At 44.9% G+C, this 26,490-nt stretch overlaps 1 protein-coding gene across 1 annotated transcript in view; it reads left to right on the plus strand.

Annotated features, from left to right (window-relative positions):
- Window positions 1–26,490, plus strand: part of ARHGAP21 (Rho GTPase activating protein 21) — a 546,622-nt gene that overhangs the window by 506,433 nt on the left and 13,699 nt on the right. The window contains 7 exon segments of the mRNA XM_030199291.1: window positions 2,927–2,991; window positions 3,073–3,215; window positions 4,953–5,095; window positions 5,188–5,343; window positions 5,437–5,515; window positions 11,569–11,642; window positions 25,949–26,038. Of these exon segments, the coding sequence (XP_030055151.1) occupies window positions 2,927–2,991; window positions 3,073–3,215; window positions 4,953–5,095; window positions 5,188–5,343; window positions 5,437–5,515; window positions 11,569–11,642; window positions 25,949–26,038 (750 nt within the window).

Raw genomic sequence — 26,490 nt, forward strand, 5'->3', positions numbered from 1 at the left:
GATGCTGAACTGTGATTTTGGCAACCTTTATCATCAGCACCCTGAGCCACTGCCTTAGCTGGTCCAGCAGGGTGGACGGAACTTGAGAGAGAGAGAGAGAGAGAGAGGAGGAGATACCGGATTACAGACAGGGTAGGAGGGGTAATGGAGGGAGAGAAATCAGATTGCAGATGGGGGAAGGATGCCAATGCAAAGGTTTGTTCCGAGTACCACAGTCCCTTAAGCCGGCCCTGCATGTAGGTCCTGATATGGCAAAGTAGCACCACACCATGATAATTCCATCACTATGCTTGACTGGGATGAGATTCTTACTTCCAAAAGCAGTATTTGGTTTTTACCAAACAGTACATTTTGTTACTGTGACAGAAAAACTCAGTTTTTGACTCACCTGTCCAGAGCATATTATTCCAGATGCTCTTTGGCAATCCTGAGGTGAACAGCAGCGTTCTTTTTCAAGAGGAGTGGCTTATTTCTAGCCATCAACCGAAGAACACCATTCCCACCAAGTTTTTTTTTTCCTGATGGTTGATGCATATCTACCAGATTTGAGAGACCTGCAGATATTAAGATGTTAGTTTGGAGATCTTTGTGACTTTGTGGATGATATTCTGGTTTGCTTTTGTGGTGATCAATACACAACAGCACAATGACCTCTCCTGGGTAGAGTCTTCATAGTCTTCGGTTTTTTCCCGTTTATAGATGGTCTGTCTGTCAGCAGATGGATGGGAGCACCAAATGTTTAGAAATGGTCTTGCTCATCTGTGTGAACAGGATTATATCAGCTACTCTCTTATGTAGGCCCTCTGAAATTTCTTTTGTTCTTTGATGAGTTCCTTTTAACCTTTATGGTGAAGACTGTACTTAAGTCCATTGGGATCTTAATGTAGAATGGTATATTTGTTATTTAAACACCTGATTCTGAATTACTTACTGTTGCTAATTTGTTCATTGTTTCTGAAGAAACGGAAAATTGTTTAATTTATACCCTTTTTATTACAAAAGTAAAGACTGATTTCAATTAAATCAGGATATCATGGTAAGAATTTGAAATTCTCATTATACTTAAGATTTATAAATTTTTTCTGAGCACAGGTTAATTATTGTGGTGCAAGAAATTAATGCCACAGGCTATGGCAAGGTTTACCAGGCAATTAGATCAAATAAGTTTGACATTCTGCCATTTTGGTCTGCAGTAATAACACAGGCTGCCTTTTTTGTTCATTCTTTCTCACCTGTACATACTCTGAGGGCTAAAAATCTATCTGTGTATGTATATTATATGATGATAACTTTTTTATTGGACTCCTTGTAATCCAAACCAATTTTGAGAAGCTAACATTCCCTTCCTTAGGTCACAACAAAATAAAATATTATCAGAAAATGTAAGTAAATCTGTTTAGGGGAGCACTTCAAGAACCAGACCACTGCATTAATGACCTTATGATCAAGATACTTAAAGGAAAGTTTTAGAAACCATCTGCAAATGTGAGACACTTGAGGTTAAAATGATTAGACACTTTGGAACTGTCAAAGGGCTGTATGGAGATCTGTGATATATAGCTCATAATGAGACACAAAATTCTCCTGCTTGTCACCTCTTCACCTGCTAACCTTCGCCCTCCCTCTCCTGCCACCTTTCCCGTTCAATTTATCATTGCAACACTTCATATGATTCACTTAGATTTTCTGGTAACGTCATAGTTTTGAACTGGTGAGTGTGCATCCTGTGTTTTGTAAGCATCAGGTATTTAAGTAAAAAAATGTAGTATACTGTTTATTACTAAAGCATAGTTTTCTGAGTGTGCTATCCAGTTATCTTAATGTGGCCAAACAAAGTAAAGTGATGACAAAAGTTAGAAGGATGCTTGGGTGCATAGGACGAGGGATGGCCTGCAGGAAAAATGAGGTGATAGTAGTGTCACTATATGTCTCTGGTGAGGCCTCATTTGGGGTGTTGTGTACTGTTCTGGTGACCATACCTTTGAAAGGCTATAAACAGGATGGAAATAGTCCATTGGGCAACTATTAGAATGGTTGCCTTCATCATAAAGCAGTTGAGGACAGACGACTTATAGTCTGCATTTAAAAGTACTAAATAGAAATAAAGAAAAGAAGATACCTTTTTTTATTGGACTAACAATACATTTTTTGATTAGCTTTCAAAGGCAATACCATCTTCAGATCAGAAGATTTCTGGTGATGAGAATTGTATCTGAATTTGAGAAAGCATTGGACAAGTTTAGAGGATCCCTGAGGAAGGGAGTGTAGAGCTGAGCACTTGGAGTGGGTGAACAGACTGAGTTGGTGGATATATAATCTTTTTTTTTTTTTCTGCCATCATATCCTGTTTTTCCTGATTTAGTCACCAACTATTTCTGATAGCTACTGGAATTAGTCAAGCTTTCTCTTATTCTTTTTATTTTGTTGGACCCTTTACTCTGAAGCAATCACTTTCACAACACCCACTCGTCTCATTTCTTCTGTTTACTTTTTGTCTCAAAAAGTGTATGTTTAAGCAGGTGTTTTCCAGCCTCAACTTGGAAGGTTTGCCCCCTCCCTTTGCTCCTCTTCACTTCCTTATCCCCATTCATCAGTAAATTGTACAGGGCTGTGGTGTGAAATAAGAAACACACAATAATCTTGTTAAGTGTAAAAATAACTCTGATGTACACAGCAAATCCATAAAGGTAATGCAGGAACAAAACATGAGTTGCCAGTTACACCATGGCAATACCATTACTGTGTTGTTGAAAGGAGTTTTTATTAGCTGAGTGGTGCACTCTTGATTTATAATATATTTTTACACAATAGGCCTTTGTTTTATTAGCTAACCAAAAATACAAACATTTACCCCAATAATATTTTTATTTAAAGTAGATGAATGGAAAATTTCAAAAGGGGTTGCATATTTTTTTGTGTTTTACAGGAGACTGGCGTGACTAGTAGGGATTTAATTAGCCGAAGGATTAAAGAATACAACACCTTGATGAGGTAAGCAGCATGCAGATCATTGTAGCACTGTAAGTAACCAGGCATCATAACTGTTCTCATCTAAATAAGATATTGCCTCAGTTCTAACAGCAGCAAAACAGAGCCATCACCCAAGACATCTCGCCAGAGCCTCAGTATCCGACAGACATTCCTGGGTACGAAAGAACAAAGAAGCCAAAGTCCACATTCTCCAAAAGACCCTGAAAGGAAACTGCTCAGTAAGGGTAGGTATCGTGCAGTAGGTAGATTGATCTTTTGAATCTAAAAACCTACATATGAGTTTTTTACAGTGCCGCTGAAGAAACACATGCAAGGAATGAATCGGCAAGAGCAAAGTGGTACTATTTGATTCCATAGGTTCTTTATGCCACAGCCAGGATGCTGCTTTGTTTCGAGCCAGATTCTTGAATGTACCTGAACCGGGAGTGATGTTAACATAATAAAAGATTTTCTTTTTGGGGGTTTTTTCTTTGTTTTTTTTTAATACCATCTCAGAATGGTTTACAAAGTGAACCAAAAACCTTACATAATCGTAAAACAATCAACACAAAAATAAATTGTAACATTTCATGGTCCAAAAACTATCGCAAATAACCTAGCCTATATATCCTTTGGGCCTTTATTATTAGACACTTAGGGGTCCTTTTACTAAGGTACACTAAAAGGTGGCCTGCGCTTCCTCTAGCGTGTGGGTTTCCCATGCGCTTTGGCCACCTTTAGCATGCCGCGTTTGTGGGTTTAAAAAAAAAATAATGGCCAACATGCGCTAATTTCTCCATTAGCTTGTTGCCATTACTGTGGGAGCCCTTACTGGCACCTGTTTAAGAGGCAGTAAGGGCTCCTGTGATAATTGGATAGTGCGTGGTAATGTTTCCACACTATCCAATTTGCACATACACGCTTTCTCTCCGCCCCCCAGACAAGCCTTCCACACTGGAAAATTAAAAAAAATATTTTCCAGTGTGGGTTTAGCATTCGCTAAGCAGAACACTACCATTGGATGCCTCAGTGTGTCCCACAGTAGTGCTCTTTTAGCAAACAGAAAAATTAGAGGGGGGAAGAAAAGTTATTGGTGGAGGTTGGTTTGCTCAGAATTTAGTACATCTGTTTTTTTTTTTTTTTTTTTTTTGGGGGGGGGGGGGGGGGGGGGTGGAACTAATATTATTTTTTTAGATTGCAAAGTCCTGCCATTTGACACAATGAAAGCTGTGCAACTGTTCTGTGAGAAATGTCCCCACACAATGGGGCCAGCCCCTAGCTTCAGTTGGTCAGAGCTGCTAAGTTAGTTACCAAATTACAGGATGGAGATTTTAGACCAGTATCAGATTTGACTACTGTATCTTGATGCATTATGGGATCTGCAGCACTGCAGTACTGCACCACAATTCAAAACTAGAAGTGGTTAAAGTGTCTCTCTGCTGGAACTAGATAACTTGGCAGTTCTGGTTTATAGACGTGTCTCTGCATCGTAGAGAAAACTGAAAGCAAAATATAATATTCACGCAGAAGCATCTGCTTTAGAATTCATTTCCTCCAGTTCTCTGAGTATAACTTAAAACTTAAATTAATCTACACACAGATGTAATTATGTTTAGTTCCCAGCCCTTGCTCTTAGACTACATTTGCAAGCTTACTTTTTCTTAACATCTTTGTTTGCCTCTGTGATGCACATTAAAGCTATTGGCATGGAATGACTAGTTTGACTCCGCAAAAACACTAAAAAAAATAACCATGGCTTACCTTGGCAGTGTACCGTACAGCAAGATCTCACACTTACAAATTTATAGCCCCCCAAAAAAGGTAAGGGGTCATTAAAATAGCCTTATGTAAATAATGGTTGGATGCTGATCATCCGTTTCAGTAGTTGCTCTTCCATAAATGCCGACCTGAATGATGTCCACAGAGAAAGACTGTACGTGAAGTGAATATTTTCTTTCTTCTTTTTCTCTATTAAAAAATAGATGAGACTAGCCCGCCTAAAGACAAAGGAACGTGGCGGAAAAATATTCCAAGCATCATGAGGAAGACGTTCGAAAAGAAACCGACCACTGGAGGAACCTTTGGTGTTCGTCTTGATGACTGCCCCCCTGCTCATACAAACAGAGTACGCAAACTACAACCGTCTTTGTGGTAAATGTTTATTGTACCAGATGATTCTTTGAGAAATGATTCATATCTCCTCTTTCTGTTCTGCAGTATGTTCCCTTGATAGTTGATATATGCTGCAAGTTGGTTGAAGAGAGGGGCCTGGAGTATACAGGTATCTATAGAGTTCCTGGAAATAATGCAGCTATCTCAAGCATGCAAGAAGAGCTCAACAAAGGAGTGAGTGACATTGATATTCAAGATGAGGTAGGCTAACTGAAAAAAAAAAGTGGTGTCTGGATTTTGAATAACTTCTAGTATGTTTTGGTTACTGAAATGTTGCTTGGTTTCAACTCTTAGAAATGGCGAGATCTGAATGTAATAAGCAGCTTGCTGAAATCCTTCTTCAGGAAACTTCCAGAACCTCTGTTCACTAATGGTGAGTGGGCTCGCATGCTGTTTTTAATGCTGTCTAAAGCTAGATATTTTCTTTGAAGCCTTGCCTTACCTGTTGATTAGCTATTTCTCCTCATTTCTGAAATTTAACTTTTTTTTTTTTAACTCAAACACTTTTTTAATATGACTTTGGGTTCCATATTCAACTTTGAGAATTAATTGGCCTCTTTGAAAATTTACTAGTGCCGTGTGCATAAATATTTACTCAAAATGTCACTAAACTTAAATTTAAGAGCAGAAAAATTGGGTGGTAATGGGCAGATTTAGGGTGGGGAAAAGAAGTTAGGAGCTTATCACTGATTTTCAGTACTAGGATCATAAATTAGGCTGATAAATCCAGGCAAATGAATAGCAGATACAACATTTATAAGTATAACTTTTAACCTCCTAAGTGGTACTTTTACTAAGCTGCACTTATCACAACTTAAAATGATATACTTTGGGATGCACTCAGGCATCCTGCGGTAATTTTCTGATCTGTGTGGTAATTTTCTGATCTGCGTAGTTAGCTCGTGTGATAAAAGTAGTTTGTTTTTTTTTATTATTGTGGAGGGAGAATGTCTGGGGATGGAGAGTAGTGCTCATGCGCTACACGTCAGTGTAATAAAAAGTATGGGAGGCTTACATCGAGTTCTGTGTGGAATTTTCTACACTCTATGGCTGCCCTGTGCATAAGGAGGTTTAGCACACAAGAAAACTGTACACAAAGACTCGTGTAGATATTAGTTAAATCCAGTGGTGGTAAAAGTACTAGCTATTAAACCCAGAGGTGAAGAAGTACATACACAATCCAAAGGCTTTTTTTCTCCTTAGGCTGGGGTGGTTTAAAAAAATTAGGTCACTGTTCTTTGGCTAGTGTTGGGGGTTTTGTTCTACTTTCTTTTCTTTTGTGTTAGCATGAACTACCTGCAATTTTTCTCTGGTTTTAGTGAAGAAAACAACAACAAACAAATTGCAGAGGGATGTGGGGCTGAGGTGAATCGCATTGCCCAAATGCCTGGTTAAGCTGTGGCTATGAAATGGTGGGCCGTATACTCAACTGCAGAAATTTACGTGATACCTTTATAAACAGAATATACATTCCAGACAGTGGCGTTCCTGGCCTAAATGGCACCCGGGGAGGAGCGCCGATGCGCCCCCCCCCCCCTGCTAGATAACACCTCTCTCCCCCCCCCCCCCCCCCGGCGAAATGACACCCCCCCCGGGTGCACGCTGCTGGGGGGGGGGGTACCGCGGCGCGCGCCTGCTCCTCCAAGTTCGCTAAACTTCGTTTGTTCGCTGCAGCTCCCTCTGCCTCGGAACAGGAAGTAACCTGTTCCGGGGCAGAGGGAACTTCAGCGAACGAACGCAGTTTAGCGAACTCAGAGAAACAGGCGCGCACCGCGGCACACCCCAGCGGCATGCACCCGGGGTGGACCGCCCCCACCGCCCCCCCCCCCCCCCCCCCCCCCCCCTTGGTACGTCACTGATTCCAGATATACAGGGTGAGACAAAAAAAAAAAAAGTAACTCTCCAGAGTTTTTTGCTGTTTTCTCAGCAACTTCTTGGAATTCAACGTGAAATTTCACAGCTTTATTTGTTACTAGCTACATTTATGTGATGAATGGAATGAGATTTTCTTTAAACACGGCAAAGTTACCGACTTCTTAGCGTGATCACCCAGTGATTTTTGTGCATTCAAAAATGTTTGCACCGTAAAACTACCATTATTTGAAAAGAAAACAAAAAAGTAAAATTGGGTACCAGCTTACTGTTAATGACATCACGGTGACATAGTCTTTAGTCTGGGGAGCAATGTAGGAGGCCTGTTACAAGCTCCACCCAAAGCCGCAAACAGTCGCCGAACTCAAGGAAGCACTGCAGATGATCTGGGACAGCCTGGCACAGGGACCAATCGACAAGGCTGTTAAGAACTTCCAAAGTGACTGAAGGCTTGTGTTAAAGCTGCGGGTGAACACTTTGAACGTTCACAATGACTGTGTTTGCATATTTCTGTGGCGATTGCATACGATTTCTTTACTGCTTCAGGCATTAACATTTTTTCTTGTGTGCATTGGCATTCTGTTTTTTATTAGCTTAACAAACTATTTGTGTCTTTCCTTGGTATCTTTTATTCGAAACCTTATAAATAATGTCCATTGATTTCTCTTTGTTAATAAAATTAATTAAAAGAAACCCAACAATGTAATTGAGTAGAGGTGATTCTTTTATAAGGCTAACAAATGTTTTAAGATAGGAAGCTTGGGGACTAAGAGGCAGATACAGCAAGCCTTTCAGGAGAGCTACAGCTCTTCCGCAAAGTAGCTCACAAAATGTACCACAGCACGCTGTAATCAATGAGAATACAAATTATTGCCACATTTAAATCGCAGCAGTAATGTGCAGCTCATTGATAAATGTTACCTTTCCTGTTGGTGCCTGAACAGTGATTGACTCATGCTCTGACAGAAAGGGTGACATTTAAAAACAAAACAAAAAGGCTACAGGCACGGCATTGACCCAACCCCCCCCCCCCCCCCAAAAAAAAAAACAAACATCCCTGGTGTCTAGGGCACCACCCCCACATTACCCCTCCATACCCTCCCCCCCCAAAAAAAAAATTCACTAGTGTCTAGTGGCACCCTTCCCTCCCACTCCTATCCCCATCTCTGCCTGACCTGTCTTCAAATTTTAAGAAAAAGTCCCTTGTACCTAATGGGCCCCCTCCCCCACCCCAGATCCCTTGTAGGTGGGGGGGGGGGGGGGCTTGGAAAGGGGGTCAGGTATGTGCCACTAGACAACCAGGGACTTTGTTTTCTGTTTTTCATTGTGGTTGGGTGGAGGGAGGGTTGCCATAGGGGGAAATATTTTTTATATCAGGGGGGGGGGTGTGGGGGGAAACTGGGCTGATTAATTTGGGGGGAATGGACAGTGCTAGAGTGGGGCAGAGGGGAAGGAGATGGGGCTGATGCCACCCGCGGGGTCTCTAGGCCAGCCTCAGACCTGGCGGTAGGTTTCTGCTTTGAAGCCCCCACATTAGATGTCAGTGCACACCCTGTATGCTGCAGAGTAGCTAATCAGCTCATTAGCATGCATTTTTAATATGCTGTGCACTGATGGCTACTGCGGGAGCACAGAAACCCTTTTAGCATACAGTGACCACTGAGCAGGTAAACTGCTTGTTAAGGGTGAGCTGTAGCCTGCGGTAGCTTTTTGCATCGGCACCTGAGAAGATCCCCTCCTCAGGCTATGTGTGAAACAATACACGTTATAACTTTTGGGACTTGATTATCGTTATCTCTACCCAGCTGCATTTCTTTTGAAGAGGGTTTTTTTTTTTCTTGTGGGTTACATTTATTTTTTTTAGTATTTACTGTAGCTTATGCTTTTCCTGTGATACTTCAAGGTGAGTTGCATCATAGAAATCTTCTCTGCTTCCTTTTCTACCTCTTTTAGGAATATGCTGAAGGCAAAAATGATTTGTGTTAGACTATTTTCATGATTTTCAGACTGTTTCAGTTAATTTCACATATTTGGTTTTAATTCAATATTTTTTAAACCTGCATTACAACTTTTTTAACATCTATGACTTAATATGTATTAAAATGATTTAGCATGCACTAGATCTTTTAAGGAACACTACTAAATCAGATGTGCCCGTTCGTTCTGATTAATTTAGGTGCCCTTTAACTAAGCTGCATTAACAGAGTAGACAGTGGTGTGGGCCAGCAGTACTGTCTCCATGTACTAAAAATGGAGCCTTTGCATTAAAAATCCAGTATTAGCTGCCTAATGTGGGAGTGGGTGGGATCTGGGTGGGTGAAGGTGTGGCCGGGCTGCGACAGCTAGTGCTCAGCTCGGCATGGTGCGCTAGTTGTCATTACTATTGATAGTACAGCTGAACTTGCATCACCTCATGAAAAGGGGGTAAGTACAGATGCACTACCAGCAGTCTGGCAGTGCAACTCACTATTAGAGAAGGTGCGGTGGCACAGATCCTGATCCACCTAATCTCATTCCCACCTCCTCATCAGGACCAGACCAGACCCAATCCAACCCCCCATGTCAGTTCCAACCTTCCCTCATCAGTCTCTGCCCCCACCCCAATCACATTCCCAACCTCCCAGTCCAGGCCCCAACCCTCTATGCTGAAGTTCCAAACGTCCCAACCCCTCTGATCGGGTCCATGATCCTACCCCCCTTCCAGATCAATAGCGCCTCCCCATTCATGTGAGTATTTATATACCGCTTAGACCGAAGCAGTTTACAGCTTCACTTTACAGGTACTGGGTCTATCCCTTTTGGGCTCATAGTCTAGGTAGTACATTGTACTACTGTTGTACCTGGGGCAACAGAGGGTTTAGTGACTTGCCCAGGGTCACACGGAGCTGCAGAGGGACTTGTACCTGGTTCCCCAGGATCTGAATTCACTGCTGACCCTCAGGCAGCAACGGGAATCGAAACCAGTTCCCCAGGTCTGCTACCCACTACACTAACCATTAGGCCACTCCTCCACACCATGACAGCAAACCTCTGCCCCCCCCCCCCACCATACACACATCCGCTGACTTACTCAGGGGTCCTCCTCTGCTGCCACCCAAGTCAGTGCCTGATTCCAAAATGGTGCTGATGACCCCTAGTGGTAGTCTTGCAGTACTGTCTTAGGGGGTCATTGGTACCATTTTGAAATCAGGTGTCAACCTGGGCAGCAGTAGTACCATTGTACCGACAATGTAGACCACCAGGTAAATGCTGGTGTTGGGGAGTTTGGGGGGAGGAGTTTGCTGATGGGGCAAGGTGGTTGTTTTGGGGGGGGGGGGGGCTTGGGATCATAGGCTGATGGGGGTCATTGCCTGGATCGGTGGGGGTGGATTGGTACTTTGACTTGGAGGGGCAGAACATTCATCAGGAGGTTGGGAATGTGATTGGGAGGAGAGTGGGGGACTGGACCTCAAACCCATTATACTGCCTTAGCCAGATGTCTTTGTCACTGTTAGCAGCAGGACTGCATTATACTTAGAGGGCCTGCGCTATCGGCCCAGCCATGTAACATGGCTCCCCTGTGTTTGTTTTGTGTGGTAAATGCAGGATAAATAAAATAAATATGCTTCCTACATGTACTGCACAGCCTGTGCTCTTACAGCACGATAATTTTTGCCTTAACTGTGCAGTAAGTGCAATATTTTTTTCTGTGTAGTAAAAAGACCCCTTAATGTCCAGCATATGAGATCACTGTTTTTTTTTTTTTTTTTTTTTGCTTGGGGGGGGGGGGGGGGGGGTCCATTCATTTCCTGGTGTTATCTGCTAGTACAGACCTGTGTGAGGATATCAGGCATCAGATATGTGATCCATTTACCTCAGAATGCACACCACCCTATTTAATTGCAAGATAAAGCTTTTGTAATACAGATTATCATCTTTTCTTATCGTTGACCTTGTTCTGGCCTTGGAGCAGTAATACATTTCCTTTTAGAGATTTAAAACCAGAAAAAGTGGGAGCATGTTCGCATGACATTGTCATTATTTTTGTTATATTTAAGTGCTCTTAGTTTTGTTAGCAGTTTTAAATGTGCTTAATAATACTCTTATCAGACAAAATCTTCAAATTCTGTGCAGTTCTATGGCTCAGAATATCAGGTCCCTCTCTAACACCATGATATAGAACAAAAGGGACCTGATATTGTGAGCCATAGAACTGCACTGTGTTCCACAAAAAATGACACCAGGCTGCAGTATTTTGTCTCTTTATTGCTTTGTTGAAAGAAAATAATTGGTTTTGTATTTGCTTTGTCTGCCTGTAAGCATATCTCCTGAATCATTTAACCCATAACAACCAAATTTAAGGATAGGTGCATCTGTACAAAAATTGGGACCCAAAGTAATGTTTTTCCAGAAAACCCATGGATGCAGCTCAGACTTGGAAAAGGGTTTATTTTGTTCCTTCATTAAACTGAAGAGGAAACGTGTTTGTATGAATTGCGCTGCAGCTCTGTTCGTGTTCACTTTTTTATGTGGACAGTACAGGCCGTAAAATTATGTGTTTATCTTGTCAAATAGATAGATATGCAGACTTTATAGAAGCCAACAGAAAAGAAGATCCTGTAGAACGCCTCAAAACACTCAAAAGATTGGTAAGTTTGTTCGCTTCTGTCTTCTATGAGTAGTAAACTGGTCCAAAAATCTGCCATTGATGTGACTTTTCTTGGGCATGTAGATGTGATGGTTGTGATGTGTGACATAAAATGAATTACAGTGGTCTTCACCAGTTTTCTTACCAGTTCATCATCTGGGCTTCTGGCTGGTTTCTCTTACCTACTGGGCACTGTTCCCTCTAAGCTGAGCAGGACTCTTCCACCTACAGTCCTGCCAGTGGGGGGTGCTGTTTCACTATCTCATTTTCAATAACGAGGGGCAAGCAAGCTCTGCAAGACTCCAGGGAACCTGCTTGTCCTTAGCAATTGAAAATACAGTATTGAAGCACCACCTCAGGGTTGGACTCACAGTGCTTTTGGCCCCCGGGCAGTAAAGGTTATTGCCCCCCCCCCCCCCTCACACACACACACACACACACACTAGTGTGCCCTCCCTGGTCCTACCTTGAAGGGCCCTAGTGGCCTCTTTGGGTGCAGGAAAGAGCCCTACTCTTTCTTGTCCACTGCCGCTACTCTGCCCAGCGTTGCTGTGTTTTCAAAATGGCTTCCGAGACTTCCTATGGTAGTCTCGCAGGTCTCGGCAGTCTCCACAGCCATTTTGAAAATGCAGTGGTGCCGGGCAGAGTAGCAACAGCGGGCAGGAAAGAGGGTTTTTTTTCCTGCTTCCCAAGAGGCTGCTAGACCACCAGGGCCATTCAAGGTGGGGCAAGGGAGGGCCCACTGAGGCTTGGTGGGGGGGAGAGCCGTGGGCCCTTGGACACTGCCTGGTTGCTCATATGGTCAGTCCACCCCTGAATCCCCTGATAGACTAAAATGTTTGTGCCCCATGCCAGCTACATAGAGATGCATAACATTTTAATTCTCAATTCCTGTTTAATGCTATAAACACACATGTCAAGAGCACTTCATCAGATCTGATGCAGTGCAAGCCTTTTTAAAACTGAATTATTACTTTTCTGATAACCTCTTTTGAATTATAATTTTGTCACTTTTAGCTATTGTACTCATGGAAATAAAGTTTAACACAAAGTAACATAAGGTTGTACCTTGTGTTGGACTAATTTCATATTTAGTTGGTTATACCAATTTGTTAATAGTCTCTAATACCTGACCCACAGCAATATGCAATAAAAAAAATACTTTTTGGTACAAAATTTATATTGTGAGCCCACTAGAGACAGAGAAAGTGCCTGAATGCAATATGTAACCTGCTTTGCTTGTACCACAGAAAGGCAGTATATAAAAATAATATAATAATAAAATGTAAATAATTACCAATAATCAACCAATAAAACTACACATGCCCCCTTATTTCAACATATTAAAACTCACATCCCTAAAAATTCCCCTCCCATACCTTAAAATCTGCAGGCACAACCCAAAAATCTACCATCGTCCCTGATCCCACCTGCAATCACACACCACTCGATATAAAATACCAGTTTACTGAAAGAAACCCACTGTCACTTATGCTTATCCAAATAACCACATTTTCACATCCTCTCTAAACTGTGAATAATCTGAACAGCCATGAATTTCCTTCTACAATGCATTCCAACAAATAGGGACAGTAAAAGAAAAGGCTGCCTGCCTGTCTGCAGTTTCCTCTAACTACCAACAGGCCTTGACCTCCCAAATGGAGGGACCTTCCTGGAGCATACCCTTCAAATCAGACTTGCAAGTATTTTGGAGCGCATCCTTGTACTTCGTTAAAACAGTGGGCAGTCAGTGTAGGAAATGAGCACTCTTACCAGTCATGCTGCCATGTTTTGTATCAACTGAATATGATGAAGGATCTGCTGTGACAATACCTAATAAACCAACTCACTGTAACCAAATCTTGCTAGTATAATAGCTTGGGTAAACTGCAGCTAGATTCCCAGCTGTAATATGTTTGTTTTTATGGAAACCGCTTAGGGTATAAGCGGGGTAAAAGTGGTTCTCCGAGGACAAGCAGGCTGCTTGTTCTCACGACTGGGTGACGTCCGCGGCAGCCCCCACCAACCGGAAAGAAGCTTCGCGGGACGGTCGGCACGCAGGGCACGCCCACCGCGCATGCGCGGCCGTCTTCCCGCCCGTGCGCGACCGCTCCCGCCAGTTCCTTTTTTTCCGCGCCTGGAGAGAGTCGTGCCTTGCCGCTCTCTCTGTTCAGCCGCCGGATTGTTCGATCGCGTGTACGCTGATCGTGTTTTTTTTTCTACTTTTACTAACGGTTCGTTACCGCCCGGTTTCCTTTTACCAAAAAAAAAAAAGAAAAAAAAAAAAAAACCCTGCGCGTGTGGGGCACGCGCTCCCTTTTTTCCCTCGCTTCCAGCGGGGCCGCCGCGTTGCGGCCTAGTGGCCGCACGGTCGTTTTGCTTTTTCGTGGTGTGATTTCAGCCACCATTGATGACTTTGACTTCGCCGACGCGATTTTTCCGTCGATGTCCTCGAAGGTCCCGAGTGGATTTAAAAAGTGTGGTCGCTGCGGCCGGCCGATCTCGCAGACCGACACCCACGCTTGGTGCCTCCAGTGCCTCGGGCCGGAGCACAATCTCAAGTCGTGTGCTTTGTGTCTCGGTCTCCGGAAACGGACTCAGGTTGCGAGGCAAGTTCTACGGGACCGTCTTTTTGGAACTTGCGCCGGCCCCTCGACGTCGACCTCGAAGGCATCGGTATCGACGCCCGGTCCTTCGGTACCGGTATCGATGCCCGAGACATCGGCACCGATGGCAGCGACCCCAGGAGAACAGGTCCCGTCGGCCCGCCGGTTCTCCGGTGAGAGTGGGGGTGAGAGGCCGCGTGGGCAGTCGGCCCCGGTCACTCCCTCAGCTCGTGGGCCACGGGACCGAACCCTGTCTGACCCGGTACCTCGAGACCGAGGGGGATCGACCTCCTCCTCCTCCATGCCCTCCGGCGCCGGTGACGGGCATCGGAAAAAAGACAAGAAGCGTCGTCACCGGTCGCCCTCGGTGCAACCCGATGTCGGAGAGGAGGCGACGCCGAAGCGTCACCGTCGAGAGGAGCGGTCTCCGTCGGTTGTGGAGGTACCGACGCGTCGGGGTTCCAGCACCTCGGTGCCGTCTCCTGGCTCCCAGCAGCTTCTGGCACCGACACCCCTACCGGCCCCACCGCCTTTCCCGGCAGCGGGCCTGGACGAGTGCCTCAGAGCCATCCTTCCGGGGATCCTGGAAGGGCTGATGCGCCAGGCTGTGCCGGCGCCGGGGGTGCTTGCGCCCTCGGCGCCGATGACTGTGGCGCCGGCGAGCTCTAGCCCGGCGCCGGGGCCGTCGACACCGCCGCCGCTTGCGGTGCCGGTCTCGACCGCCACGCAGGTGGAGTCCCCGTCGACGTCGATGGAGGGAGCTCCGTCCCCGCCGGCGCGGGAGTCCACCGCTCGACGACACCGAGACCCTGGTGCCTCGACGTCGAGCCGGGCCCGGTTCAGGACTCAGCTACATGAGCTTATGTCCGACACCGAGGATGAGGACTCGTGGGGGGAAGAGGAGGACCCTAGATATTTCTCCTCAGAGGAGTCTACGGGCCTTCCCTCGGACCCCACGCCTTCACCGGAGAGGAAACTCTCACCTCCCGAGAGTCTCTCTTTTGCCTCCTTTGTGCGGGATATGTCTATCAGCATTCCCTTCCCCGTGGTCTCTGTGGAAGAGCCGAGGGCCGAGATGCTCGAGGTCCTCGACTATCCATCACCACCTAGAGAGTCCTCCACGGTGCCGCTGCACAATGTCCTAAAGGAGACGCTGCTTCGGAACTGGGTGCGACCATTAACTAACCCCACCATTCCCAAGAAAGCAGAGTCCCAGTACAGGATCCACTCTGACCCAGAGCTAATGCGGCCGCAATTGCCCCATGACTCGGCGGTCGTGGATTCTGCTCTCAAGAGGGCACGGAGTTCGAGGGATACCGCCTCGGCGCCCCCGGGGCGGGAGTCTCGCACTCTGGACTCGTTTGGGAGGAAGGCCTACCAATCCTCCATGCTCGTGACCCGCATCCAATCATACCTGCTCTATATGAGCATTCACATGCGGACCTATGTGCAACAACTGGCGGACCTGGTCGAGAAGCTCCCGCCGGAGCAGTCCAGGCCTTATCAGGAGGTGGTCAGGCAGCTGAAGGCGTGCAGAAAGTTCCTGTCCAGGGGTATTTATGACACCTGTGACGTGGCATCTCGTGCTGCGGCCCAAGGTATAGTGATGCGCAGGCTCTCATGGCTGCGCGCCTCTGACCTGGACAACCGCACCCAGCAGAGACTGGCCGACGTCCCTTGCCGGGGGGATAACATTTTTGGTGAGAAGGTCGAGCAGATGGTGGACCAACTGCATCAGCGGGAAACCGCTCTCGACAAGCTCTCCCACCGGGCGCCTTCAGCATCCACCTCCACAGGTGGACGTTTTTCCCGGGCCCGGCAGGCTGCACCCTATTCTTTTGCGAAGCGTAGGTACAACCAGCCGGCCCGAAGGCCTCGTCAGGCACAGGGACAGCCCCAGCGCGCTCGTTCTCGTCAACAGCGTGCGCCCAAGCAGCCCCCTGCGCCTCCACAGCAAAAGCCGGGGACGGGCTTTTGACTGGATCCACGGGAACATAGCCGCCCTCAAAGTGTCCGTACCGGACGATCTGCCGGTCGGAGGGAGGTTAAAATTTTTTCACCAAAGGTGGCCTCTCATAACCTCCGACCAGTGGGTTCTCCAAATAGTGCGGTGCGGATACGCCCTGAATTTGGCCTCCCTGCCACCAAATTGTCCTCCGGGAGCTCAATCCTTCAGCTCCCATCACAAGCAGGTACTTGCAGGGGAACTCTCCGCCCTTCTCAGCGCCAATGCGGTCGAGCCCGTACCACCCGGGCAGGAAGGGCAGGGATTCTATTCCAGGTACTTCCTTGTGGAAAAGAAAACAGGGGGGATGCGTCCCATCCTAGACCTGAGAGGCCTGAACAAATTCCTGGTCAAAGAAAAGTTCAGGATGCTTTCCTTGGGCACCCTTCTGCCAATGATTCAGAAAAACGATTGGCTATGTTCCCTGGATTTAAAGGACGCATACACTCACATCCCGATACTGCCAGCTCACAGACAGTATCTCAGATTCCGCCTGGGCGCACGGCACTTTCAGTATTGTGTGCTGCCCTTTGGGCTCGCCTCTGCCCCACGAGTGTTTACAAAGTGCCTCGTGGTGGTGGCGGCGTATCTACGCAAGCTGGGAGTGCACGTGTTCCCATATCTCGACGATTGGCTGGTCAAGAGCACCTCGGAGGCAGGAGCCCTCCGGTCCATGCAGTGCACTATTCAACTTCTGGAGCTGCTGGGGTTTGTGATAAATTACCCAAAGTCCCATCTCCAGCCTACTCAGTCTCTGGAATTCATAGGAGCGCTGCTGAATACCCAGACAGCTCAGGCCTACCTTCCCGAAGCGAGGGCTACCAATCTCTTGGCCCTGGCTTCGCAGACCAGAGCGTCTCAGCAGATCACAGCTCGGCAGATGTTGAGACTTCTGGGTCATATGGCCTCCACAGTTCATGTGACTCCCATGGCTCGTCTTCACATGAGATCTGCTCAATGGACCCTAGCTTCCCAGTGGTTTCAAGCCACCGGGAATCTAGAAGATGTCATCCGCCTCTCCACCAGTTGCCGCACTTCACTGCTCTGGTGGACCATCCGGACCAATTTGACCCTGGGACGTCCATTCCAAATTCCGCAGCCCTCGAAAGTGCTGACGACGGATGCATCTCGCCTGGGGTGGGGAGCTCATGTCGATGGGCTTCACACCCAGGGTCTGTGGTCCCTCCAGGAAAAGGATCTGCAGATCAACCTCCTGGAGCTCCGAGCGATCTGGAACGCACTGAAGGCTTTCAGAGATCGGCTGTCCTACCAAATTATCCAAATTCGGACAGACAATCAGGTTGCAATGTATTACGTCAACAAGCAGGGGGGCACCGGATCTCGCCCCCTGTGTCAGGAAGCCGTCGGGATGTGGCGTTGGGCGTGCCGGTTTGGCATGCTCCTCCAAGCCACGTACCTGGCAGGCGAAACAACAGTCTGGCCGACAGACTGAGCAGAGTCATGCAACCGCACGAGTGGTCGCTCCATTCCAGAGTGGTACGCAAGATCTTCCGAGAGTGGGGCACCCCCTCGGTGGATCTTTTCGCCTCTCAGACCAACCACAAGCTGCCTCTGTTCTGTTCCAGACTTCAGACACACGGCAGGCTAGCGTCAGATGCCTTTCTCCTTCATTGGGGGACCGGCCTCCTGTATGCTTATCCTCCCATACCTTTGGTGGGGAAGACCTTACTGAAGCTCAAGCAAGACCGCGGCACCATGATTCTGATAGCGCCCTTTTGGCCCCGTCAGATCTGGTTCCCTCTTCTTCTGGAGTTGTCCTCAGAAGAACCGTGGAGATTAGAGTGTTTTCCCGACTCTCATTTCGCAGAACGACGGAGCGTTGCTGCACCCCAACCTTCAATCCCTGGCTCTCACGGCCTGGATGTTGAGGGCGTAGACTTCGCTGCGTTGGGTCTGTCTGAGGGTGTCTCCCGGGTCTTGCTTGCCTCTAGGAAGGATTCCACTAAAAAGAGTTACTTTTTCAAGTGGAGGAGGTTTGTCGTTTGGTGTGAGAGCAAGGCCCTAGAACCTCGTTCTTGCCCTGCACAGAACCTGCTTGAATACCTTCTGCACTTATCAGAGTCTGGCCTCAAGACCAACTCAGTAAGGAATCACCTTAGTGCGATTAGTGCTTACCATTATCGTGTGGAAGGTAAAGCCATCTCTGGAGAGCCTTTAGTCGTTCGATTCATGCGAGGCTTGCTTTTGTCAAAGCCCCCTATCAAGCCTCCCACAGTGTCATGGGATCTCAACGTCGTCCTCACCCAGCTGATGAAACCTCCTTTTGAGCCACTGAATTCCTGCCATCTGAAGTACTTGACCTGGAAGGTCATTTTCTTGGTGGCAGTTACTTCAGCTCGTAGGGTCAGTGAGCTTCAAGCCCTGGTAGCTCATGCTCCGTATACCAAATTTCATCACAACAGAGTAGTGCTCCGCACCCACCCAAAGTTCCTGCCGAAGGTGGTGTCGGAGTTCCATCTTAACCAGTCAATTGTCTTGCCAACATTCTTCCCCAGGCCGCATACCCGCCCTGCTGAACGTCAGTTGCACACATTGGACTGCAAGAGAGCATTGGCCTTCTACTTGGAGCGGACACAGCCCCACAGACAGTCCGCCCAATTGTTTGTTTCTTTCGACCCTAACAGGCTAGGGGTCGCTGTTGGGAAACGCACCATCTCCAATTGGCTAGCAGATTGCATTTCCTTCACTTACGCCCAGGCTGGGCTGGCTCTTGAGGGTCATGTCACGGCTCATAGTGTTAGAGCCATGGCAGCGTCGGTGGCCCACTTGAAGTCAGCCACTATTGAAGAGATCTGCAAGGCTGCGACGTGGTCATCTGTCCACACATTCACATCTCATTACTGCCTCCAGCAGGATACCCGACGCGACAGTCGGTTCGGGCAGTCGGTGCTGCAGAATCTGTTTGGGGTGTAAATCCAACTCCACCCTCCAGGACCCGAATTTATTCTGGTCAGGCTGCACTCTCAGTTAGTTGTTCTTCGTAGGTCAATTTCTGTTGTACCCTCGCCGTTGCGAGGTTCAATTGACCTGGGTTCTTGTTTTGAGTGAGCCTGAGAGCTAGGGATACCCCAGTCGTGAGAACAAGCAGCCTGCTTGTCCTCGGAGAAAGTGAATGATACATGCCTGTAGCAGGTGTTCTCCAAGGACAGCAGGCTGATTGTTCTCACCTACCCTCCCTCCTCCCCTTTGGAGTTGTGTGTTTCATCTTTTGCTAGTCATTCAACTGGCGGGAGCGGTCGCGCACGGGCGGGAAGACGGCCGCGCATGCGCGGTGGGCGTGCCCTGCGTGCCGACCGTCCCGCGAAGCTTCTTTCCGGTTGGTGGGGGCTGCCGCGGACGTCACCCAGTCGTGAGAACAATCAGCCTGCTGTCCTCGGAGAACACCTGCTACAGGTATGTATCATTCACTTTATAATAAGTAATAAGGGCATAACGTTCTAACGTATTATTCTAAGGAGCTTGAATGAAAAACTTGCCCAAAATCACTGAGTCCTGTTGACAAAGTACCATTAATCTTCACTCCTAAATCCTTTACCTCCTGAACCCATGCTAATTCAGCCATTTCTGACTTTACCAATCCTTCTGTCCTAACTTCTCCACTCCTTTTGATCCATAATACTTTTCTCTTGATTGGTTGTCGGTTTGGAACCACTCTGCAAACTTTATCAAGAGACTATTCAAAGTTCCCAGCTCTTCCCCTCCTTCCCTTGCCACTGGGATAAAATCTAGATGTCATTCCATAAACCCCTGCTTCTTTAAAAATCTTATATAATGATCTTACATAGATAATTAAACAAAAACGAGGCAACACTGAACCCTGGTGAATACGACTTAACACGTTCCGTGGGCCTGACTCCAGAAACCCAGTGCTATCCTTTGAGGTTGTAACTCCAAAATTGACCAAACCCATCTTGACATAGTTCCTTCTACACCGTAGCCTTCAGTTGTTGTAACAAAAAATTAAAGGCTGCTGTCAAGTCAAACTTCACCAGGAGGACTACCCCTCTCCTTAACTATTCCTCTTTGAAAACTCAGATTGATGATACTGTGTTAGACTCTAAAAGCTCTATTGATCCATGATCACCTTTTCTAACCCCCCCCCCCCCCCAAAAAAAAAAACAAATAGCACTTTAGAGGCGGTCCAAAAATTTTCCAGCCCTACCTCATCTAATCCCTTCTCCTTCAAGAATGGCCTCTCTATCGTTATCTTCAATAACTTAGGAAAAACACCTCTGTTTTTAAACTTGTCCACACAATTTCTAATATGTCAGTACTTTAAACTCGTCTGCCTTCAACAGCCAAGAGGAATATGGATCCTGTGTACAGTACTTTGGCTGCAAACTATTAATTATCACCTGTAACCTTCTACATCGGGTACCAAAAACTTTTCCCACTGGGTATCAACTCTTTCCTCATCACAATCCTAATACCTCCTCTTCCATGTAGCTTAAATATTCACAAACCTTTCTTGAAAAGCATGTGCAAAAGCTTCATATAGTAATACAATATTGTAAGTTAAAATGATCAGAGATTTTGAAACTAATGAGAGGATTTAGCAGAGACCTGGCTTTGGAGCATAACCTTGCACTATCGCCTTTAGATCGCCCTAGCATATCAATCTCTCCCCCTCTTCACATTATCACAGGAATGTACTTTGAGTCACTGATTTTCTGGCAGTTATTTTTTGCTTATTCAGCTCTGTTCTGAGGGAATATCTGCTCCAAAAAGCTAGTCAAGAAATGTATTATGTTTAATAAAATGATATCTTTTTTTTAATCTCTTTAATATCCATGCATTTAACTAGGCTAACACACCAACCATACTACTTTATCCACTACATAATCATCAAACTTTCCAAAATGTTGCAAAGCACATGTATTGCTGTTTTTATTGTGGGTCAGTGGTGTGGTATAATAATGACCAGGGCAGTTAAGAGATCAGAGATCCAAAATAAAGAAGAAAATCCTCACTTAGGTATATTAGAGAAAGGCAAAACTAAAAGAGGGATAAGAATGATAAAGAGGAAAAGTGGGAAGAGAAGAATCTGCAAAAGGCAAATGTTAGGTGAGTTCTTTAGCTTTGTATTTATAGAGAAAGGAGGAAGTAATAGACCTAAGATGGGAAGTGGAATTTTTAAATGTGAAATGACTGATTAAAAATCAAACTACCGAGGAGAAGGTAGCTTGAGATATTTACACAGATGAGTGAATATGACCGTAAACCTGATGGTGTATACCTCATTATACCAAAAAGGCTCCCAACTGTGTCCAGCTTTTCCTTGGAGATGGAAGAGATTTATCCTACTGCTCAAGTGGGAACAGGGAGAAGGGAAGAAAGTACAGACCTGTTAATCTAACTTTATGAAAGGGCGATGCTATGAAAATACTATTAAAGTAAAAGTTAATGCAGGACCTTGAAGTAAAGAGAATACAGATGTGACTTTCTCTGAACATCTGCTGGATAGCTAAAAACAATATGATAAATGCACTTGCAGAAACCACCATCTTATTTTTTTGGATCCTTGATGGCTGTCTTCTGTCACCCTCTTCTGGTTTCCAGACTTGGCAGCGAATATGAAGAGAAACTTGCTGCAGAGACAAAAACTCACAAAAAACTTTTTCAGGTACATCAGAAGCAGAAAGCCTGTGAGGGAATCCATGGGACCATTAGATCATGAAGGAGCAAAAGGGGCACTCAGGGAGGTCAAGGCCATAGCAGAGAAACTGAATGAATTCTTTGCCTCAGTCTTTACAGAAGAAGATGTAAGAAATCTACCTGTACCAGATATGGTTTTCAAGGGTGACATCGTGGAGGAACTGAGTAACTCACCTGGACCAGATGGCCTGCACCCTAGTGTACTGAAAGAACTCAAGCATGAAATTTCTGATCTGCTGATACTTACCTGTAACCTGTTGTTAAAATCATCTGTTGTACCTGAAGATTAGATGGTGGCCAATGTAACACCGATTTTTAAAAATGGTTCTAAGGATGATCCGGGAAATAACAGACCGATAAGCCTGATGCCAGTGGAAACTATTATAAAGAATAAAATTATAGAACACAGATAAACATGGTCTAATGGGACAGAGTCAGCCTGGAGTCAGCTAAGGGAAGTCTTGTCTCACCAATTTGCTTCACTTCTTTGAAGATGTGAATAAACCTGTTGATAGATGATCCACTTGATGTAGTGTTTCTAGATTTTCAGAAAACTTTTGACAAAGTTCCTCATGAGAGATTCCTGAGAAAATTAGAGTCATGGGATAGGAGGCAATGTTCTGCTTTAGATTAGGAACTGGTTATTGGACAAAAAAAACAGATGGTAAGGTTAAATGGTCATTTTTCTCAATTAGAGGAGGGTGAATAGAGGAGTGCCTCGGGGACCTGTACTGGAACTGGTGCTATTTAACTTTTTTTTTTTAATTATTTATACTTTTACCAATAATGTCAAGTATACATAAATCATAAACCTGAAAAGGATCAGAAAAATTCCAGTGCAGTTAAAAAGGAAAAATAAATCCATATTTAGTCCACAATAAGTAAGGGTCAAAACAGAAATTTAAATGAAGAAAAAAAAAAGAATATCTAAAGGAAGTAGCATGAACTAAACAGTAAGCTGCAGCCGGTTCACATCTCTCTCTAAGGTGGCACATCAGAGCTACTTAATACACCAGTTCCTTCCCTGGCCACAATAATTTAAAATGTTTATAAATGATCTGGAAATCAGAAACACAGTGAGGTGATTAAATTTATAGATGACACAAAACTATTCAAACTGTTAAAGTACATGTGGACTGTGAAAAATTACAGGAAAACCTTTAGAAATTGGAAGACTTGGCATCCAAATGGCAGCTGAAATTTAATGTTGACAAATGCAAAATGATGCACATTGGGAAGAATAATCCAAATCATAGTTACCTGATGCTAGGATTCAGCTTGGGGGTCAGCACCCAAGAAAAAGATCTAAGTGTCATTTTAGACAATGCGCTAAAATCTTCTGCCCAGTGCATGGTGGCGGCCAAAAATGCAAACTGGATGCTAGGAACCATTAGGAAAGAGATGGTACAATAAGGCCAAAAATACTTTATCACTCCATGGTGCAACCTCAGCTTGAGTTCAGTTCTAGTTACCTTATCTCAAAAAAGATATAGCGGAATTAGAAAAGTTTCAAAGAAGAGCGACCAGAATGATAAAGGGGATTGAACTCCTCTCATATGAGGAAAGGCTTAAAGAGGTTAGGACTCTTCAGCTTGGAAAAGAGACGGCTGAGGGGAGATATGATTGAGGTCTACAAAATCCTGAGTGGTATAGAATGAGTAGAAGTGAATCAAAATTTTTTTTTTTTTACTCTTTCAAAAAGTACAAAGACTAGAGAACACTCAATGAAGTTACATGGAAATATTTTTCACTCAGCAAATAGTTAAGCTCTGGAACTCATTGCCGGAGAATGTGGTAACAGCAGTTAGCATATCTGGGTTTAAAAAAAGGGTTGGACAAGATCCTGGAGGGAAAGTCCATAGTCTGCTATTGAAAAAGACATGGGGAAGCCACTGCTTGCCCTGGGATTGGTAGCATGGAATGTTGCTACTGTTTGGGTTTCTGCTAGGTACTTGTGACCTGGATTGGCCACTGTTGGGAACAGGATACTGGGCTAGATGGACCACTGGTTTGACCCAGTATGGCTATTCTTACGTTTTTATGGCAGTTCCCATACTGGGTTATACCCACCTAGTGTAGTAACTCTTGGCCAACCACAGCACAGCTGTGACTAGCCCTTTCTTCTTTGGCTGTGCTGTGCCTTTTATTTCTATTTTATACTGGTTTATCACCTTTTTTCCCAAAAGGGGACTGACTCAGTGCGGATTATACCATAAAAAGCAGTGTAATGCAATACACTAGAACAGCATAATATAACAAACATAATAATAAGTTGACATTTTCTTTCTCTGTTTCTTTAACTGAGGATTTGTTGTCTCACAATCAACACAGTTCTAATAGGAGGATTGGTTTGATGGTCTTCTAAGTTGATCATGGTGCTGTGGAGATCAAGATATTTCCCAGATTCTCAATATGTTTGTCTTTTTGAAGCCTCCACGTGGGAGCGCTCTTAAGTCTGTACTGTAGTTTTCAATAGACTTGCGAAATGATCTGTCCGGCAATTGATGTGGCACCGGAAGATGACTTGTCAATTAAAGTCTAAGGTCGTTGCCAACAGATACTGGGGGCAACTTTTAAATAAAGTACATATATGTAAAGTTTGTGGGTACTTTTTACTTGCAGACATTGTATAAATTTTCAAAGGCAAAAATTGACTTGGGAAAAAAATATGTGTAATTTTGCACCTACTGTTTCTTTGCACACTTTCATTTTTCTTTGCACATAGTGCAGTCTTTTGGGAAAAAATATGCATGTAAGTGCAGTCATTCAGCCCCCCCCCCCCCCCCCCCGGAATGTCTCCCCAGTAGATGAGCACACTTAATCACATATTTAGGTTTTGTGTAGAAATTCCTTTGAAAATTGCTCCTAGACAGTGGCTTATACTCTGGCAATAATTGCAGTGAAGAATCCAGCCTGTGCTCATACTTGGGTAGACCGAAGGTCCACCAAGCCCAGCATTCTGTTTCCAACAGTGGCAAATCCAGGTCACAAGTACCTGGCAAGATCCCAAAACAGTGCAATACATTTTATGCTGCTTAGCCTGGAAATAAGCGGTGGATTTTCCCCATGTCCATCTTAATAATGGCTTATGGACTTTTCTTTTAGGATGTTATCCAAACCGTTTTTAAACCCTGCTAAGCTAACTTTTTACCACATTCTCTGACAGTGAATTCCAGAGTTTAATTACATGTTGAGTGAAGAAATATTTTCTCTGATTTCGTTTTCAATTTACTACTTTCTAGCTTCATTGTGCGCCCCCTGGTCCTAGTATTTTTGGAAAGAGTAAACAACCGATTCACATTTACCCGTTCCGCTCCACTCATTATTTTATAGACCTCTATCACATTTCCCCTCAACCGTCTTTTCTCTAAGCTGAAGAGCCCTAGCCGCTTTAGCCTTTCCTCATAGGGAAGTCGTCCCATCCCCTTTATCATTTTCGTCGCCTTCTCAGTACCTTTTCTAATTCCACTGTAATCCCATGACCACTCCATACCTCAGAAAAAAAGCCAGGGCACCCAGTCTCACCCTAGCTATATCATGCTCCTGGTACAACTTATACATATTCAATCTGTGGAAGAAGGAATAATTTATGCATCATAAATTTCCAAAACCTATACAATCCGAAAAAGCCCCAAACACTGCCCCCCTCCCTGATACCCACCCCACAGAAATTCTACTAATCCACAACATCTCACCCACTACAATAGCAGGATCGAGAGGAGAACACCTTAATGCTAGGACCCTTTCCCCACCGACCACCTTCTTAAGTGCTCACAACAGCAGGCATGAGAAGACAGCAGAAAATGACTTGGAGAAGACATGATATGCCACAAGCAGTTGAGCTTCTACAGCTAGTAGCTGGATATATTCTTAGCAATGAAGATAAAAATAACTGGGATTCTCCCGTTCTTTTCTGCTGTGTTACTAGTTTTATCATGAAATTCTCTGACACTATTGACACACTGGCCAAAAATATTTGTGTCTGTGCAATTTAACAATTTAAATCACTTTTATTTTCAGATTTATGATTTACCAGAACATCATTATGAAACACTGAAATTTCTCTCCACACATTTGAAGACCGTGGCAGAAAACTCAGAAAAAAATAAGGTACAGAAATTTGATAATCAAGACAATATTTCATAATGATGCAAATGCTTAATGAATCCCAAGTTCTTAATCATTACCAACATCACTTCATGCATCTCTCTCAGGACATGGTAGGCAGATTCACAGCTTTTCTGGTAATCTTTCAGCAACCATGTTGTAGTTTCTAGGTAAAAGATATGAGAGAATTGAATATACTTGGGTTAATTTTAGAAAGACGTTTTTACGTGTAAAGCAAGCATTTTTTTATGCATAGAAAAGGGCTTTTATAAAATTCTGCAGAAGTATCCACATGTAAAAAGTAGGCATATGGAAAGTTTGAGCTTTTTATGCAATCTCTGCATAAAGGTTCTAGAGGCATAATTTGGACAGAGCTGGGACGGTGCTGTCCTGTGTATGCTTATTTGATAAAATACATGTTCACGCACACATTCACACCTTCAAAGCAGATTTGA

The sequence above is a fragment of the Microcaecilia unicolor genome, chromosome 1 (genome assembly GCF_901765095.1).
Source record: "Microcaecilia unicolor chromosome 1, aMicUni1.1, whole genome shotgun sequence".
NCBI classification, from domain to species: Eukaryota; Metazoa; Chordata; class Amphibia; order Gymnophiona; family Siphonopidae; genus Microcaecilia; species Microcaecilia unicolor.